Below are 15,060 nucleotides of genomic sequence, written 5' to 3' on the forward strand. Positions count from 1 at the left end.
AGATTTATAATTAAATAAATTATTATAATATATAACTCTTTTTACTTAAAACATATTACTTTTGTAGATATTATCGGTTAAAGTAGTATCGTTTTATTTAAAAATGATCATATTTTAGGACGGGTGTTTTAAGTTTATCTTAAGTTAAAATATGTTTATCTTTGCTCATTAATTTTTAAAAATCCGTGTTTTTTAATAACTTCATCTAGGAGTAAAGCCACAGCGATGCTTCAGTCAGTGTGAGCGTCATTGGCTCCAAACTTTCATTCATTCAATCAATTTACAGAATGGGGTCCATCAAGGTCGTCAAGGAATTAAAAGATAAGATTGGGAGCACAACAAACAAAGTTGGGCACATCAATAGTGGAAATGTGGAACGTAGAAACCTCCACAGAAAACTGAGGCAAACTTACAAATTGTGCGGCCCTTCCTATCATTCTGGGAATCGCATCTGTTGCAACTTCCCTCCATTTTCAGGCCTTCTGATTCAGGCTGCCCCCAGCTTAGTTTGAGAAGCAAACTGCCAATAAACACAGGGTGAAAAACTGAATCAGTAACTGTAAAAATTGGTAAGCCTCAGGCGCTCAGTTTTCTTTTACCTCCTCCCATCTTTTATATGCCACCGGAAGACAAAGCCCTTTTTGTCTCCAGACTTCCTGCTCCCTCTGTGTGTAATGCAGACATGAGGAAATTCATAGCAGCACTGCGGCTTGCACTAGCAGCAGCAGCTCATCTGCTGCTGACGCTGCCACCGGCACAATGCTACTGGCTCAACCCGGAGATCTACGACGCCGGCGGGCTGAGCCGGCGAGCCTTCCCGGAGGGGTTCGTGTTCGGCACGGCCGCGTCGGCGTACCAGGTGGAGGGCATGGCGAAGCAGGGTGGCCGGGGCCCTAGCATCTGGGACGCTTTCATAGAGAAACCAGGTAAAAGTAATCAGAGATTCAGAGTACTAAACTTCAGTGCAGGTGAGATGGTAAATGGTGCTCATTGTTGTTACCGTGTTCTTGTGTCCTGACAGGGACGATCCCTAATAATGCCACAGCCGATGTGACGGTTGATGAGTATCATAGGTACAAGGTGTGTAATGTGTTATGTGTGTGTGATTCGGTGATTGTGTTTTCTCGTTGTTGTGGTTTGTGGTGTTTCTTTCTCTTTTGATGCTTGATGGTTGTTGTTTGGGGTTGTAGGAAGATGTGAACATAATGAAGAACATGGGCTTTGATGCGTATAGATTTTCGATCTCTTGGTCAAGAATTTTCCCAAGTATGTGGATTATGTCTGTACCTGCAGCAGTTCTTTTTGTTGTTGTTGGTTGGATCAGTGGAGTTTGTGATTTGGAGTTTTCTATAAAAATTTAGATGGGACTGGGATGGTGAACCAGGAAGGAGTTGATTATTACAACAGGTTAATAGATTACATGGTTAAGAAAGGTAACTTTCCTAGGACACTTGCTTACCTTAGACAGTACTACAAAGGTTCTCTGCATCAGTGTCCTGACCTTCTCTTGGTGAATTAGGCATCAAACCGTACGCAAACCTCTACCACTATGACCTACCATTAGCACTCCATGAGCAGTACTTAGGCTGGCTAAGCCCAAACATCGTGTAAGCATTTCAACTTGAAAACTATGAACTTCAAAATTTGTAAGCTGATTGAAGCATATATTTGACCAAAGAAAAAATGTGTATTCTACTGTGAAGAGAGGCGTTTGCAGACTACGCAGATTTCTGCTTCCAGACGTTCGGAGACAGGGTGAAGGACTGGTTTACCTTCAATGAGCCGAGATGCGTTGCTGCTCTAGGATATGACAATGGCTTCCATGCCCCGGGAAGGTGCTCTGGCTGTGATGCAGGAGGCAACTCCACGACAGAACCATACCTTGCTGCCCACCATCTCATCCTTTCTCATGCTGCCGCCGTCAAGCGATACCGCGAAAAGTATCAGGTAAAATAGCAGAATGACAGTTCAGCTCAAGGCTGGATTTACACTATGCAATGCAAATTATCTCAGTTACTTTTGCTATCCCTGTATCTGAGAATGTAGTCTGCAATGCATTTCTTCCAATTGAACAGCTTTATCAAAAGGGGAGGATTGGAATTCTCTTGGATTTTGTCTGGTATGAACCATTCAGTGACAGCAATGCTGATAGGGCTGCAGCACAGAGGGCAAGAGATTTTCACCTCGGATGGTAAAAATCTGAAAACACCATCTGGTTCAGGATCAAATTATCGATTATTTACTCCAGAGTTCAGATGCTCAGGTCTAGTAGCAGTCTAGATTTTTTGTGATAGTGTAGCCACAAACTGAAAGTCTGAAAGTACCCTTTTTTTTGGATCAGCAAACTGACACTATGATCTCCTTAAAGGTTCCTTGACCCCATTATCCATGGTCGGTACCCATACTCGATGCTCGAAATCGTCAAGGACAGGATGCCAACCTTCAGTGATGAGGAGTCCAGGATGGTGAAAGACTCAATAGATTATGTTGGCATCAACCACTACACCTCTTTCTACATGAAAGACCCTGGGCCATGGAACCTGACACCGACCAGTTATCAGGATGACTGGCATGTTGGGTTTGCCTGTGAGTTCTGAATACTCCACCCCCAAATCCTTCTGATTTTCTGATGCATAATTCAGTTTCTTGTAGTACTGTTTAATTGGATCAGTTGCTCATGCACTCATGTCTTTTCCAGATGAACGAAACGGCGTGCCCATTGGAGCTCAAGTAAGTGGCAGTCAATGTATTGTACATTTGTACAGTAGTATGTTGAACAGTTAGGAAAAGTTGAATTTCAAGTTAAATCATCACACTTCAATAGTTGAATTGATTGAATTCACGCAGGCAAACTCCTACTGGCTTTACATTGTGCCATGGGGAATCAACAAGGCTGTGACCTATGTAAAGGAAACATATGGAAACCCTACAATGATCCTTTCTGAAAATGGTACTAATTCTATCAGAATGGTCCCTGATTCTCCGAATAATAGTTTTGTTGACAATGAAAAGTATTAAAGAAGGCTTACACTATGATCAATGTTGTGCTCTTACAGGTATGGACCAACCTGGCAACGTCAGTATCACTCAGGGTGTGCATGATACAGTAAGAATCAGATACTACAGAAACTACATCACTGAGCTCAAGAAGGCGATAGACGATGGTGCCAAAGTGATTGGATACTTTGCTTGGTCATTGCTTGACAACTTCGAGTGGAGGCTCGGGTACACTTCCCGTTTTGGCATCGTCTACGTGGACTACAAGACGCTAAAGAGGTACCCCAAGGACTCAGCTTTCTGGTTCAAGAACATGCTCTCCAGTAAGAAGAGGAACTAAAGTATGCAGACAAAAGGATCAAGCTGTGAAAGCCTCAAAGGCTTCCACTGTCAGATTTCAGAACAAAGCTAACTCTAGCGTATGCTCATCGTAGCGCGTTAGTTTAGCTTTAGTTATATGTGAAAAACAACCAATGTGGAGATTGGTAGCTTCACTAGCTTCTGCAACAGAAGGAGAAATAAATGGATTGAACTTCAATACAGATTTGTTCATCAGAACCGTAGGCTATTTGTACAATAAAGAGCTGACAGAAGGGACTATTCAAAATATCTAATAATTCCTATTCAACAGCACAGATTTCATTCCCACAGAGAAGTTCAGATAACAGTTAATTGCAAAAAGAAGTGTCTGAAAATGGAACTCATTATACTTGATTACTCCAGTTCGACATACACTAATATAAAGCGCGATGACATAAAATCTCTGGGTGTATGATTGTGTGTCTATATTTCTATCCAGTAGCCTATCTTTACAAATATATCTGCAAGCTCTTTCTAACATGGGAACTTTGCTTTCTCCTATGGCTATACTTCTTATATGCAGGAAGGCAAAATTAAACAGTAATTAAGACAGACAGGTAGTAGAAATTACTAAATACTGCTCAGAAGTCACTTGGCCTCTCCAATAGCTTTACAGTTACCATCTCTTTTGCTATAAACACAACTTAGTTAACTTCATTGGGTCAGCCTGTGACCTGAAAATTCATCAAAAGGAAAATAGTACTCATGAGAAATCATGGGAATAGCTAAATAGTAATGAATGTATTCTGCAAAGTTAATAAGAGCTGATAATTCACAAATTTGAGACATCACATTTTGTGATGTCTGCCTGTGCAGTGGCCGTCATAACATGTCACTGTTGCTGTGAACTTTGCCTGTGCTGAGCTCCCAACACAATAAATAGAGCTTCTAGAATGGGGTACTAAAGAGTGATCAGTGAGCACTACCGCAAATTTAACTCAGGTTTAAGAACTGCTTCAAATGTGTATGTCCCACTGGGCCACTGGAAATTACTAAGCTCAGTAGCTCACTAACTCGATTCAAAAAATTTGCACACTATCAAAGGGTAATACTACTCCAATCTGAAAATCTCTTAAGCTACAATACAATGAGCCACCATCATTCAACAGCACAGAACATGCATCGAATTTCGTATTCCCGTCTCAATTCAAACAGTAGGCATGAGTTTCACATACCATGTAAACATATGGATCATTGCGGCCACCAGAGCCAGAACGTCGCAAGCAGCCCGGACGCTTCAGCAGCCTGCGGATTCCACACAAACAATTTAGCAACACGGAAACCATTTCAAAACCGCTTCAGATTGGAATTAACATGGCAACCATTTCAAAACCGCTTCAAATTGAAATTAACATGACAACCATTTCAAAAGCGTTTCAAATTGCAATTGGCAGCAGTGTGGTACTCACAAGCGCAGCGCCTTGCTGGTGCCAGCATTGTCGCCGACGGCTGCACGGATGGTCGTCTCCGTTGCCGGCACCGCTCCCGGCCGCGACAACCACTTCATGATCTTGTCCGCCCTTCGCGGCAGCTGGTCGCCACCGCCACTCGCCCGCGGAGGCCGGTGGGATCTCCCCGACGTGGCCGTGGAGCTTGCAGACGCGGTCCCCGTGACGGTGCTCCCCTCGCTGGCCACAGCGCTGTTCCTCTCGCTCTCGTCCTCATCGTCGTCGATGTGGATCCACACGCCCTTCCTCTTCTTCGACGACTCGCCCTGAAACAGCGTGTTCGTCGCCTTGGCGAGCACCTAGAGTCAACGAGGAGCAGAGCCATTAGCACCGATGAAACTATTGGCGTTCGCGATCTAGCACATCAGATTATTTACCTTGGGGTCGATGCGGCGGAGGGAGGCGACGACGGCGAGCACGCGGAGGGGGTCGACGGGGCGACCGCGCTGCGCGGAGTCGGACACGCACGACCTCGCCGAGGTGCCGGAGTAGGACGCGGAGGATCCCGAGTAGCACGAGAGCTCGTCGCTGCAATGAACGGGGAGGCGCCGCCGCACGGGGCGGTGAATTCGTCGCGCCGAACACCGAATGGAGAAAACCAGAGTGCTGCGCGCGGAAGTAGTACCTGACAGTGGGAGGAGGTGGAGGCGGGGACGGCGCTGGCGGCGAGTCGGCGAGAACGAGGAGCGCGACGGCGCCGGCGACATCGGCGAAGTTGGGGAACGCCGCCACGGCGGCGGTGGCGGCGGCGGCGGCAAGAGCTGAATCCATCTCGTCGCCGGCAAGTGGGGCTCGAGATTTTTGTGGGGATATCAAAAGGGAGACAACTTTTGAATTTTCGAGCGTGTTGGAAAGCCAGCACGCGATGACGTGTGCAAGCCAGCAAAGCAACGGCCCATAGGATAGGCACGGCTACACACGGCCCATCAAGGCCCATAAAGGCCCATGATTGGGCCCAAAATGGGGAAAATCCCCTCTCTCTGTCGCCTCTCGGGCCTCGTCGCCGGCGGCGAAACAACCTCGCGGGCTGCGCGGCGCCGCCGCGAGGCCATTGACTCCGACGAGGACTAGCTGTCCACCTCGGCAGCAACGCCACTACTACCAAGTGGAGGAGTAGTAGTACTCCACCAAGTCGCCTCTCCCCTCTCCCATCTCGCCACCACCACTACGCCCAAAAATGGCGAGTTCCAGATGCCGCGTGGCCTACGTCGTCCTCGCGGCGCTCGCGGCGGCGCCGTTCCTGCTGCTCCTCCTCTACGGCGGCGGGTCCCCGTCCGCGCTCTGCCTCGCCGCCGCACGCTCCGGCGGTGCGTCGCGCCGGCTCCAGTACCCGTCTGTCGCGTGGTCGCGCGTGCCCCCTCTCCCGGTGCTCCCGTCCTCGCCGCTCCCGTCGCTGCGCGCCTCCAGGTGGATCATCTTCGCCGCGGCGGCCCACCACCCGCGCCACCGCCCGCTGCCCGCGGTCCCCGGGTGGCAGCTCCTCGCCGTGGCCGACGAGACCACGCCCCCGGACTGGTCGCACCCGGGCGCCGCGCTGCTCACGCTCGCCGACCAGGCGCGCCTCGGGTTCCGCTCCGTTGCCTTCCTCCCCGCGCGCGGCCACGCCCGCAAGGCCGCCGCCTACCTCTTCGCCGTGCAGCGCGGCGCGCGCGTCATCTACGACGCGGACGCGCGCAACGCCGTCCTGGGCAGTAACCTCACCAAGCACTTCGATGTCGATCTGGACCATCGCCAAGGGGGCGGCGTGCTCTTGCAGTACAGCCATGCGGATCCCAACCGCACGGTGGTGAATCCCTACGTGCACTTTGGGCAGCCGTCGGTGTGGCCGCGGGGGTTGCCGCTGCACAAAGCCGGGGAGGTGGGTGTGGAAGAATTCTACACTCAGGTGTTCGGTGGCGGGCAGTTCATACAGCAGGGGCTGTGCAATGGCCTACCGGATGTTGACGCTGTGTTCTACTTCACTCGGAAATCATCGGAAATGGAAGCTTTTGATCTCCGGTTTGATGCAGATGCGCCTAAGGTCGCACTTCCTCAGGGCATGATGGCTCCAATCAACTCAGTTAATACACTGTTCCATTCACCGGCATTTTGGGGGCTTGCATTGCCAGTATCAGTGAGTCCAATGGCAGCTGATGTTATACGTGGGTATTGGTCGCAGCGCATATTATGGGAGATTGGGGGTTACTTAGTGGTCTACCCACCGACCGTGCACCGCATGGATAATGTGCATGCTCACCCGTTTGATGATGAGAAGGATATCCATGTCAGTGTAGGGAGGCTGATAGATTTCCTAATGGAGTGGCGGTCACATAAGCAGACACTCTTTGAACGTATTCTTGATTTGAGTTATGCGATGACTGAGGAGGGGTTCTGGGGAGAGAAGGATTTGCAGTTCATGTCCGCGTGGCTGCAAGATCTGGTCTCTGTTGGTTACCGGCAGCCAAGGTTGATGTCATTGGAGATTGATCGGCCAAGGGCGACCATTGGACATGGGGACAAGCAGGTGTTTGTCCCCAAGAAACTGCCTACCGTACATCTTGGTGTTGAGGAGATTGGGGAAGTTAGCACTGAGATTGGAAATCTCATAAAATGGAGGAAGCACTTTGGTGATGTTGTGCTTATAGTGCACTGCACCGTACCTGTGGACCGTGTTGCACTTGAGTGGAGATTGCTTTATGGTCGTATATTCAGGGCAGTTGTTATTCTTTCAGAGAAAAGCAATTCAGATCTTGCTGTTGAAGTCAGCAACTTGGCACAAGCTTACAAGTGAGTGAAATCAGCTTGGTATTTATGATTCTAACCAATCAACAGTAAAATGTTACGCTTCAAGTCGTCATAACTCACAAATCTTACTGACCACTTCATCCAGTAAAGTTTCATTTACTTGAATATGTAAAAAGCTTGCAGCACTTACTGATACATTTCCACTATAGGTTCTTGCCAAAGGTGTTTGACCGGTTTGCAGGTGCTGGGGGATTTATGTTCCTTCAGGATCATATGATCCTCAATTATTGGAACCTCTATGATTTTGACAAGGCTAAGCTCTGGATAACCAACAAGGTGCATGCTCATGTCCTGGTTTCCAAAATATATGTGTGAATTTCTTTGTCCCATCAAATTAACTCATCTTTTTCTCCATAGGTGAAGGAATCATGGTCCGATGTCCCCTTACATGGCAATAAAATTGAATGGTTCATTAACCAAGGAGATATGGTAAAAAAGGCAATTGCTAGCTTTCCATTTCAATATCAAGCCAACTACAAAAGAAGTGTTGGCGAAGATAAGATAATTCATTGCAACAGTGAGATATTCTACATACCTCGAAGTCACATTGGTGACTTTTCTTATCTAGTTCAAGCTATTGGAAGCTTAGACATTCATCACAGTATTGCTATCCCCATGTTGTTCCTTGCAATGGATTTGCCAAGCAATTTTGAATCAAAAGCTTTGACCAAACTTATTTATAGGACAAATGTGCAATCAAATGCCACTTTTGCAACAATATACACTGCTCAAGCACATGCAGTGTACCCAATGAAGGTTCAGAATGAGATAGATTTTGTAGAGCTAATCAGAGTCATGGCTTCAGGTGATCCGTTTCTTATGGAATTGATCTGATGTAGGAATTCACTAAAACTGTATACTTCGGACTGGGAAGGGAAAACAAAACAAAGTTTATTCAGTATATTGTTTTGTTCTTCTTTGCCATCCACTTCAGCTGTAAGTTCAATTTAACACCCTTTTTGTTGAGCAAGATATGCTGTTTTTTCTTGGTGTCATTTACATGTGGAATCAGATGCCAGAAACTTACTTTGTCAAGATTGGAATGTTCACAATTAAATTACTAAGGTGTTCTCATTTTTAACTTGCTACTGTAGTCACATTGGCCACATTAGCACACTATTTCGTGTTGGCTAAATTCCTGTTTTTGTACAGTTGTCGTACATATGTAAAGTATGGAGTGAAGGATCGTAATACTCTAGTGTAGTTTTCTTAAAATAGTTACTGATATTCTGTGTTCACAACCACCTGCTTTATATTCCTAGTAGGTATCAAATACTAGTCTGCAAATGAACAAGTGATTAAGTGACAATAAGTAACATATTCCAAAGAAAGAACTTCTACCCATGCTCCATTTTTCATTCACAGGCACCCTCTTTGTTAAACACTGTATCCTCGTGTATGTCATGTTACAACTTTTTATAAATTACATAAATTGTACAAGTCTCAACTCTCAATTCAGTGAGACAGAAGGATTTCTCCTCCTTTTTTGAATGCAGGATCTGATTGATCAAACAAATTTACCGGTCAATTCCTTCAATCTTGTCTTCAACCTCAGAGTAGAGCTCCCTGAGCTTTTCCAAGTTTTCCTCTGATGTTTCCCATTAGCCTCTACCACTGGCTTCTAGGCAGGTCTGAACTAGCTTCCTGAATGAATTGGGGTTAGTGTCCATGAGCCTCTTCCTCATAGCCTCATCTTCAATAAATGTGGCATTTGCCTCCTCATAAACCCAGTTGACAACCTGTCCAGATTTTGCACTCCATACAACAGTTTTTGTCAGCCGCTTCTCAATCTCTCTAACTCCCTCGTAGCCACTTTTCATCATCCCCTTGTACCACTTAGGGTTCAGTAGCTTTGTCCTTGCATCAAGGCGCACTGTCTCTGACAATGTCCTCACCTGTGCATTTGCTGTGGTTGTATCTGCTATGTATGAGGAAGGTGCCCGCTCATCCTTGCGCAGTCCTTGCACCAGCTTTGTCGGGTCTGAGTCAAAGTAGTGGCTCACATCTGTGAGTGAAATCTCTGATGAGTCTAGGTTCTGGAATGTGGCATCTGCTGTTGCTAGAGCAAGCTCAAATGTCTTGCGTTGCTCTCGCATGCCTGCCCCTGGAGCATCACTATCAAATGCAAAAGACTTTCGACTCAGGTACATGTCCTGGAGCTGCTTCTCATCAGTCCATGATGCATTCTCCACTGCCAAGTTCACATTCGATGAGTAAGAGCCTGATGCATTTGAGAATACCCTTGTTGTCGCCTCTCTTAATGAAACACCAAGTTCCTGTGCCTGCTCCTGTGCATGCTTACGCACGTAGTTCATCTCTTCTGGCTCATCCAGTTCGGCAACCATCTTCACTGCCCGGTCCAGTAGATTCGTCTGCATCAGTGTGTTCCAGAAGTACATTAGTTCAGCTATGATTTTTCCTTGCATGTGCACAAAATTCTACATATGTAAGGCTGGGGCAGAATTCATACCTGGTTGATGAAAAGATCTCTGAAGACACCTGAGCAATTGACAACAACGTCAATCCTGGGACGTCCAAGCTCCTCAAGGCTGACAGGTTCCACACGGTTGACACGGCCAAATGTGTCAGCAACCGAGCGCACACCAATCATCCACAGCACCTGGGCCAATGACTCACCATTGGTCTTGATGTTATCGGTGCCCCACAAGACAAGTGCAATTGTCTCAGGATACTTGCCACCATTATCAACCTTTTGCCACTCCAGCAGACGGTCTACAACAATTTTGGCGCTCTTCATGGCAGCTATAGTTGGCATTGTCTGAGGGTCAAGAGCATGGATGCTCTTCCCTGTTGGGAGAACCTTCAGGTTATGGATTGGATCACCACCAGGGCCAGGTTCAACATAGCTTCCCTCGAGGGCAAGTTTCAAGCTTCCCAGCTCATTATCTGCCACAATTAGCTTCAAGCATTCTCCCAAGAATGTAAACAAGGTTCTCAACTTCTCTCTGTCTGCCCTGATGAACTTGGTCTTGGACAAGTGTTGTACCCATGGTTCTGATAAACCAAAACCAAGCATGGTACTAAGTTTGTTTGTAACATCAACAACTTGCCCTTTGCTGTTTGTAGTCCTCTCAACAAAGGCAGTGATGGCACCACGAGAAGCTTCTGTTATCTGCCTCAACAGTTCAACATCAGCCAGTATTCCCTTGTCACTTCCTCTGTACACATCTTCAATGTTCCTGCCCACTGTCTGAGCAAGTATGTTGGGCAGTGAGTATATTTCATCCTCTGGGCAATCAAGGGAAGCTATGTTCACCAGGGTGGCCACAGCCTCAATGGCACTTGGTGGCTCACCTATCACATGCAAACCGCATGGCAGGAGGCGTGATTCTATTTCCATGATCTTGGCATACACCTTTCCAACAATAAGGTCACGCTCATTTGGTGGAAGCTCCATACGTTCCTCGGGCAAAGGGAACATCCTTGTCAAGATTAACTGTTTTGCAGTGCTAATGATTGAGCTCACAATCTGTGGACCACGTCCTGTGTCCTTGAGAGATTGGTAAGAAGAGATGAGCTCTGAAAGCTGCTTGAGCCCTTTGTAGAGACCAACATTTTCAGCTGGTGGTGTCAGGTAGCTTATGGTGTTTGCATAGCTTCTACGCTTGCCAACAGTTGCTTCTGATGGGTTGTTTGCTGCATAGCAGTAGATATTGGGGATGTTGCCAATGAGACTGTCAGGATAGCATGCATCACTCATCCCAACTTGCTTCCCTGGCATGAACTCAAGAGACCCATGGGTACCAAAGTGACAGCATCAGCCTGGAAGATCTTCTCAACAAAGGTGTGGTATGCTGCAAAGCCATGGTGAGGGCTAGCAGATTTTGAGAACAAAAGCCGCATTGGATCTCCTTCATAGCCAAAAGTGGGCTGAACTCCAATGAATACATTGCCATACTGTTTCCCATAGACAAGTAGGTTTTTCACCATCAGAAATAAGGTTCCCAGGTGGCTTGCCCCAGTTCTCCTCCAGCAAGGAGGCATAGGAAGTGAGTGACTGGTACTCCCGCACATTCATGCGATAGGCAACATTGAGGTTGGGACTGTTGAATTGGGCCTCCTTATCATGAATAACCTCCTCGATGAGGGCCTCAGCTGTCAGCTGTGTCTGGAAGACCCTCAACATTGTAGCCATCCTTCTTCAGATCTTGGAGGACGGAATAGATGGAGTTGAAAACATTCAGGTATGCCGCTGTGCCAACATTGCCTTTGTCTGGTGGGAAGCTGAAAACAGTGATGGCCAGTTTCTTCTCCTCCGCAGAGAAAGAAAGAAGGTAACTATTTCTGTGTGCTTTGCAAACCTAGTCAGCATACAACACTTGGAATGAGTATTTTCACTTAGGAACTTTTCGCGAAACTGCAAACTAGATAGCATAATTGGATTATGGGATCATACACCTAAACTTTTTTTACTTTATGTCTACAAATGATCGTACTGTTTCATTTGAAGGACTTGGAACTTCAATCAGTAGGCAGTTTTAGCATATATGTAATGCTACAATAAATTCTCAAAAAAAAATAATGCTACAATATATTCCTGATTGAACTTCATGTTAAGGTATGCATCACAGGGATTATGTAGCAAGCTTGTGGCACCGTTATGTACATGAGTTCTTCGGAGGATGGAAGAGTTGATTGATCGATTACACGAGTAGTTCTAGTTTTCAGTTGAGCATACTTTATGCACCTTAAGTATTGAGCTTTTTGTTCTCACATGATGTGTTGTTTCATTTGAAAGATAACTTTCAGTTGACAGCTAATGATTGCATAACACGTGGCTTTTCATTGAACTTCATATCATATATATGATGGTATGCATTACTGGATTTTTCATATCAGGATTGCGGCATCAAATGTACAAGAGCTCTCTTCATGGGATGAATGGCGCATGTGCAATACCAGTTTTCAGCACGAAACTGCACCTCAAGATCCCTCGAGTAATCGAGTCACCCCATTTCTTCCTTCAGCGACAGCAATCAGCACCGCCCCAAAGCCATGCATGCCGTGTCGCCGTTACAGGCTTACAGCCAGTTACCCGTATGCATTCCATCACGTGCTGGAGCTGCTGTTGATAGCTCCCCAGATGGCCAGAGCCCAGATGTTTACTTGTTCTACCACTTCAACTCATGCCTGATGCCACCGTGTGTGCTGGATACTGAACGACCTACTGCCCGTTTCTGATGATCATCGCCAGTTCACCACCGGTGAAAAGGGCCCAAACGGCCCCTCACCGTCACCGAGGGTCCGAGACACCGAGGTCCCAATCGTTTGGCTTATTTCCTAATAAGCCAAAACGACTTATTAGGAAATATAAATGAATTTGTAGGTGAAACTTTTATAAATATGTTTTTTTTTGACTTAAAAGCCAATGTTAAAAAAGAAATTGCGTTAAAATATCTCAAAATCAAGGTCAACATTAAGCTTGAAAATTTAAAATTTGATTTTTTTCTTTTACTGATTAGGCCATCTGATACGAGCCAGAGACCGGTTGCCCCCTACAATACTCACTGTATACGTCCATGTCAGCGGGATCGTGACTCGCGCGTCCTCGCGTGCGCAGGCCCGCGGGCCTGCATGCCGTATTGGGGATTTGCCGACCCGTTCCAGGTCTTTCCTGCACTCCCTTTCGATCGCACGCGAGAAACCAACCATCCGCACCCGCACGCATGGCCGGATGATCGAGAGGGCGATGAAAAGCACCGGGTGGGGGAGACACCGACGCGTCACACCACCACGTCCGTTTCCGTACTCCACTCGTGGCAGGCAAACCAGCAGCATTCGAGCTGATGGCTGCTCTCGCGGTGGTGCACGGTTGGCTCGCTCCAGCGTTGTCCCGGCGCGCGGAGACGGGCGGTGGCCGCGCCGCGCTTCCGTGTCGTAGGCCCCGGCTCGTGGCAGTCGCGTGCGCTGCCTCGTCGGTTAATACGGCCACTACTACGGGCGAATCGCCGCTGGGCTCCGATGGCTCGGCAGCCGCCGCCATGTCGCTGGAGCGCGCGTTCGCCGGAGGGGACGGCGGTGGCGGCGGAGGCATTGGCCCCGCGGTCGAGTCCACCGTTGAGAAGGTACATATGTACGTACACACACACGCACACGCGCGAAAGTATGGTTTTGTTGGTCCTGTGCACGCAGCTGCCGTCGTCTGATATGATGTTTCGTTTTGCCTTTTGGCCGCAGCTGATATTCGATTTCCGTTTCCTGGCTCTCCTCGCCGTCGCCGGCTCCCTCCTCTGCTTCCTCAGTGTAAAGCCTTGTGACTGTGCAAGCAAATTTTTGTATACGAAATGGTGGAGCTGAAATTACAGATTGAATCATCTGTCATTTGCTTATAATCAGGGTTGTGTGTACATTAAAGAAGCATACCATGTCTACTGGACAAGCTGTGTTAGAGGTGTCCATACAGGGCAGATGGTCCTCAGGCTCGTCGAGGCTATCGGTGAGCAATTAAAGTTCTGCTTGATATCATCTGAACTCTGACACAATATTGTTTAGATGCCTCTATTGTTTAGCTTGATATCTACCTAAATCTAACACTAACAATTATACGAACCTCTTATCAATTTTGGAAGAGGGGGACCTGCAAAATGTGCTTTAACTTAACTGCTGCTTTGTGGCCAGATGTGTATCTTGCTGGAACAGTCATGCTGATTTTTGGGATGGGTCTGTATGGGCTGTTCATCAGCAACGATTTTCCTGATGTACCTGCATCTGATCGTGCTCTCAAGGGATCATCCTTGTTTGGCATGTTTGCTTTGAAGGTATCAGCCATTAAATTCAGAAGAAACTTCAAGATTAAACTAACTGACTCGAGAAGTCGAAATCTGCACTCACCATCTCTGCACTTTTTTTTTTCCTGATAACTTCTGATGCTCACATGTCATGAAACTGAAAGCCGCTGAACCATTCACTTCTTGTTGCTGCAGGAGAGACCGAGGTGGATGAGAATCAGCTCTCTCGATGAGCTCAAAACGAAGCTGGGCCACATCATCGTGATGATTCTCCTGGTGAAGATGTTCGAGAGGAGCAAGATGGTGCACATCACCACGGGAATGGACCTGCTCAGCTACGCGGTCTGCATCTTCTTGTCGTCGGCTTCCCTGTACATCCTGCACAACCTTCATCGCCCAGAACACGAGTAGTACATGATTGCAGCGCCGGACATGTTGCCTTCTACTCAGTAGTATTTTTTATAGCACATGCCATATAGGAAGAACTCATTGCCTCAGTGCTTGTATTTTGTAGCACTAGAACTGTTGCTAGGCAAGCCCTGATGCTGGGCTTAAACGGATTGCAAGGACAAATCAGTGTAAAGAACTCCTAAACAGCCTTATCTTTTCGTTTATGCTTATGCTTACGCTTATCAGCCAAAATTTAAATTTTCAGACTTAAATTTGGAGTTGATTTTGAGATTTTTTCATCGAAGTTTATTTTTCAGCCTTTGCTTTTAGAT

The 15,060-nt window shown here is 47.0% G+C and overlaps 5 protein-coding genes across 8 annotated transcripts; 3 read left to right on the top strand and 2 right to left on the bottom strand.

The window, feature by feature from the left end:
• The first annotated feature begins 422 nt into the window (after nt 1–422).
• LOC4344146 (beta-glucosidase 26-like) lies at nt 423–3,606 on the top strand. 3 transcript variants are annotated; one of them, NM_001423001.1, is made up of 12 exons: nt 433–569; nt 681–926; nt 1,022–1,080; nt 1,191–1,266; nt 1,362–1,433; nt 1,520–1,607; nt 1,704–1,947; nt 2,076–2,191; nt 2,369–2,586; nt 2,699–2,730; nt 2,848–2,950; nt 3,057–3,600. In NM_001423001.1, exons 2-12 carry the CDS (start codon nt 683–685, stop codon nt 3,335–3,337), a joined length of 1,533 nt encoding a protein of 510 aa, NP_001409930.1. In that variant the 5' UTR covers nt 433–569; nt 681–682; the 3' UTR covers nt 3,338–3,600. The 3 variants fall into 3 exon arrangements, with proteins under 3 accessions (NP_001409931.1, NP_001409930.1, XP_066168098.1); XM_066312001.1 differs by having other exon boundaries at nt 441–569; nt 652–926; nt 3,057–3,606; NM_001423002.1 differs by having other exon boundaries at nt 423–926.
• Nucleotides 3,607–3,669: 63 nt separating this feature from the next.
• LOC107276459 (uncharacterized) lies at nt 3,670–5,630 on the bottom strand. The gene is made up of 5 exons (XM_015791662.3): nt 5,431–5,630; nt 5,183–5,333; nt 4,767–5,104; nt 4,533–4,602; nt 3,670–4,031 (listed from the first exon to the last, which is right to left on the bottom strand). Exons 1-5 carry the CDS (start codon nt 5,574–5,576, stop codon nt 4,020–4,022), a joined length of 717 nt encoding a protein of 238 aa, XP_015647148.1. The 5' UTR covers nt 5,577–5,630; the 3' UTR covers nt 3,670–4,019.
• Nucleotides 5,631–5,769: 139 nt separating this feature from the next.
• LOC4344147 (probable glycosyltransferase STELLO1) lies at nt 5,770–13,014 on the top strand. Of its 2 annotated transcripts, XR_010742263.1 has the most exons (5): nt 5,770–7,571; nt 7,739–7,865; nt 7,947–8,525; nt 9,086–11,884; nt 12,450–13,014. XR_010742263.1 is itself a non-coding variant. In NM_001423003.1 (3 exons), exons 1-3 carry the CDS (start codon nt 5,983–5,985, stop codon nt 8,421–8,423), a joined length of 2,193 nt encoding a protein of 730 aa, NP_001409932.1. In that variant the 5' UTR covers nt 5,798–5,982; the 3' UTR covers nt 8,424–8,620. The 2 variants fall into 2 exon arrangements, 1 of the variants encoding a protein (NP_001409932.1); NM_001423003.1 differs by lacking the exons at nt 9,086–11,884; nt 12,450–13,014 and having other exon boundaries at nt 5,798–7,571; nt 7,947–8,620.
• Nucleotides 9,191–11,331, bottom strand: LOC4344148 (magnesium-chelatase subunit ChlH, chloroplastic). Its single transcript, XM_015791658.3, has 2 exons — nt 10,060–11,331; nt 9,191–9,961 (listed from the first exon to the last, which is right to left on the bottom strand). Exons 1-2 carry the CDS (start codon nt 11,329–11,331, stop codon nt 9,191–9,193), a joined length of 2,043 nt encoding a protein of 680 aa, XP_015647144.1.
• A 245-nt stretch (nt 13,015–13,259) lies between the features above and the next one.
• Nucleotides 13,260–15,000, top strand: LOC4344149 (uncharacterized). The gene is made up of 5 exons (XM_015790676.3): nt 13,260–13,675; nt 13,788–13,853; nt 13,947–14,046; nt 14,229–14,368; nt 14,534–15,000. Exons 1-5 carry the CDS (start codon nt 13,397–13,399, stop codon nt 14,747–14,749), a joined length of 801 nt encoding a protein of 266 aa, XP_015646162.1. The 5' UTR covers nt 13,260–13,396; the 3' UTR covers nt 14,750–15,000.
• The last annotated feature ends 60 nt before the right edge of the window (nt 15,001–15,060 follow it).

This window comes from Oryza sativa, chromosome 7, assembly GCF_034140825.1.
Source record: "Oryza sativa Japonica Group chromosome 7, ASM3414082v1".
Classification (NCBI taxonomy): Eukaryota; Viridiplantae; Streptophyta; class Magnoliopsida; order Poales; family Poaceae; genus Oryza; species Oryza sativa.

What these genes read in the sequence shown, in the direction of transcription:
- LOC4344146 (NM_001423002.1), top strand. Translation starts at nt 617, where the DNA reads ATGCCACCGGAAGACAAAGCCCTTTTTGTCTCCAGACTTCCTGCTCCC. An exon ending in AGAGATTTTCACCTCGGATG is followed by an intron (nt 2,192 to 2,368) that starts GTAAAAATCTGA and finishes ATCTCCTTAAAG; the next exon opens with GTTCCTTGACCCCATTATCC. An exon ending in CTGGCATGTTGGGTTTGCCT is followed by an intron (nt 2,587 to 2,698) that starts GTGAGTTCTGAA and finishes TGTCTTTTCCAG; the next exon opens with ATGAACGAAACGGCGTGCCC.
- LOC107276459 (XM_015791662.3), bottom strand. Translation starts at nt 5,576, where the DNA reads ATGGATTCAGCTCTTGCCGCCGCCGCCGCCACCGCCGCCGTGGCGGCG. An exon ending in TCCGCCGCATCGACCCCAAG is followed by an intron (nt 5,105 to 5,182) that starts GTAAATAATCTG and finishes CGTTGACTCTAG; the next exon opens with GTGCTCGCCAAGGCGACGAA. An exon ending in ACCAGCAAGGCGCTGCGCTT is followed by an intron (nt 4,603 to 4,766) that starts GTGAGTACCACA and finishes TGGAATCCGCAG; the next exon opens with GCTGCTGAAGCGTCCGGGCT.
- LOC4344147 (NM_001423003.1), top strand. Translation starts at nt 5,983, where the DNA reads ATGGCGAGTTCCAGATGCCGCGTGGCCTACGTCGTCCTCGCGGCGCTC. An exon ending in AACTTGGCACAAGCTTACAA is followed by an intron (nt 7,572 to 7,738) that starts GTGAGTGAAATC and finishes TTTCCACTATAG; the next exon opens with GTTCTTGCCAAAGGTGTTTG. An exon ending in AGCTCTGGATAACCAACAAG is followed by an intron (nt 7,866 to 7,946) that starts GTGCATGCTCAT and finishes TTTTCTCCATAG; the next exon opens with GTGAAGGAATCATGGTCCGA.
- LOC4344148 (XM_015791658.3), bottom strand. Translation starts at nt 11,331, where the DNA reads ATGCCAGGGAAGCAAGTTGGGATGAGTGATGCATGCTATCCTGACAGT. An exon ending in GAGATCTTTTCATCAACCAG is followed by an intron (nt 9,962 to 10,059) that starts GTATGAATTCTG and finishes ACACTGATGCAG; the next exon opens with ACGAATCTACTGGACCGGGC.
- LOC4344149 (XM_015790676.3), top strand. Translation starts at nt 13,397, where the DNA reads ATGGCTGCTCTCGCGGTGGTGCACGGTTGGCTCGCTCCAGCGTTGTCC. An exon ending in TCGAGTCCACCGTTGAGAAG is followed by an intron (nt 13,676 to 13,787) that starts GTACATATGTAC and finishes TTTTGGCCGCAG; the next exon opens with CTGATATTCGATTTCCGTTT. An exon ending in CCCTCCTCTGCTTCCTCAGT is followed by an intron (nt 13,854 to 13,946) that starts GTAAAGCCTTGT and finishes GCTTATAATCAG; the next exon opens with GGTTGTGTGTACATTAAAGA.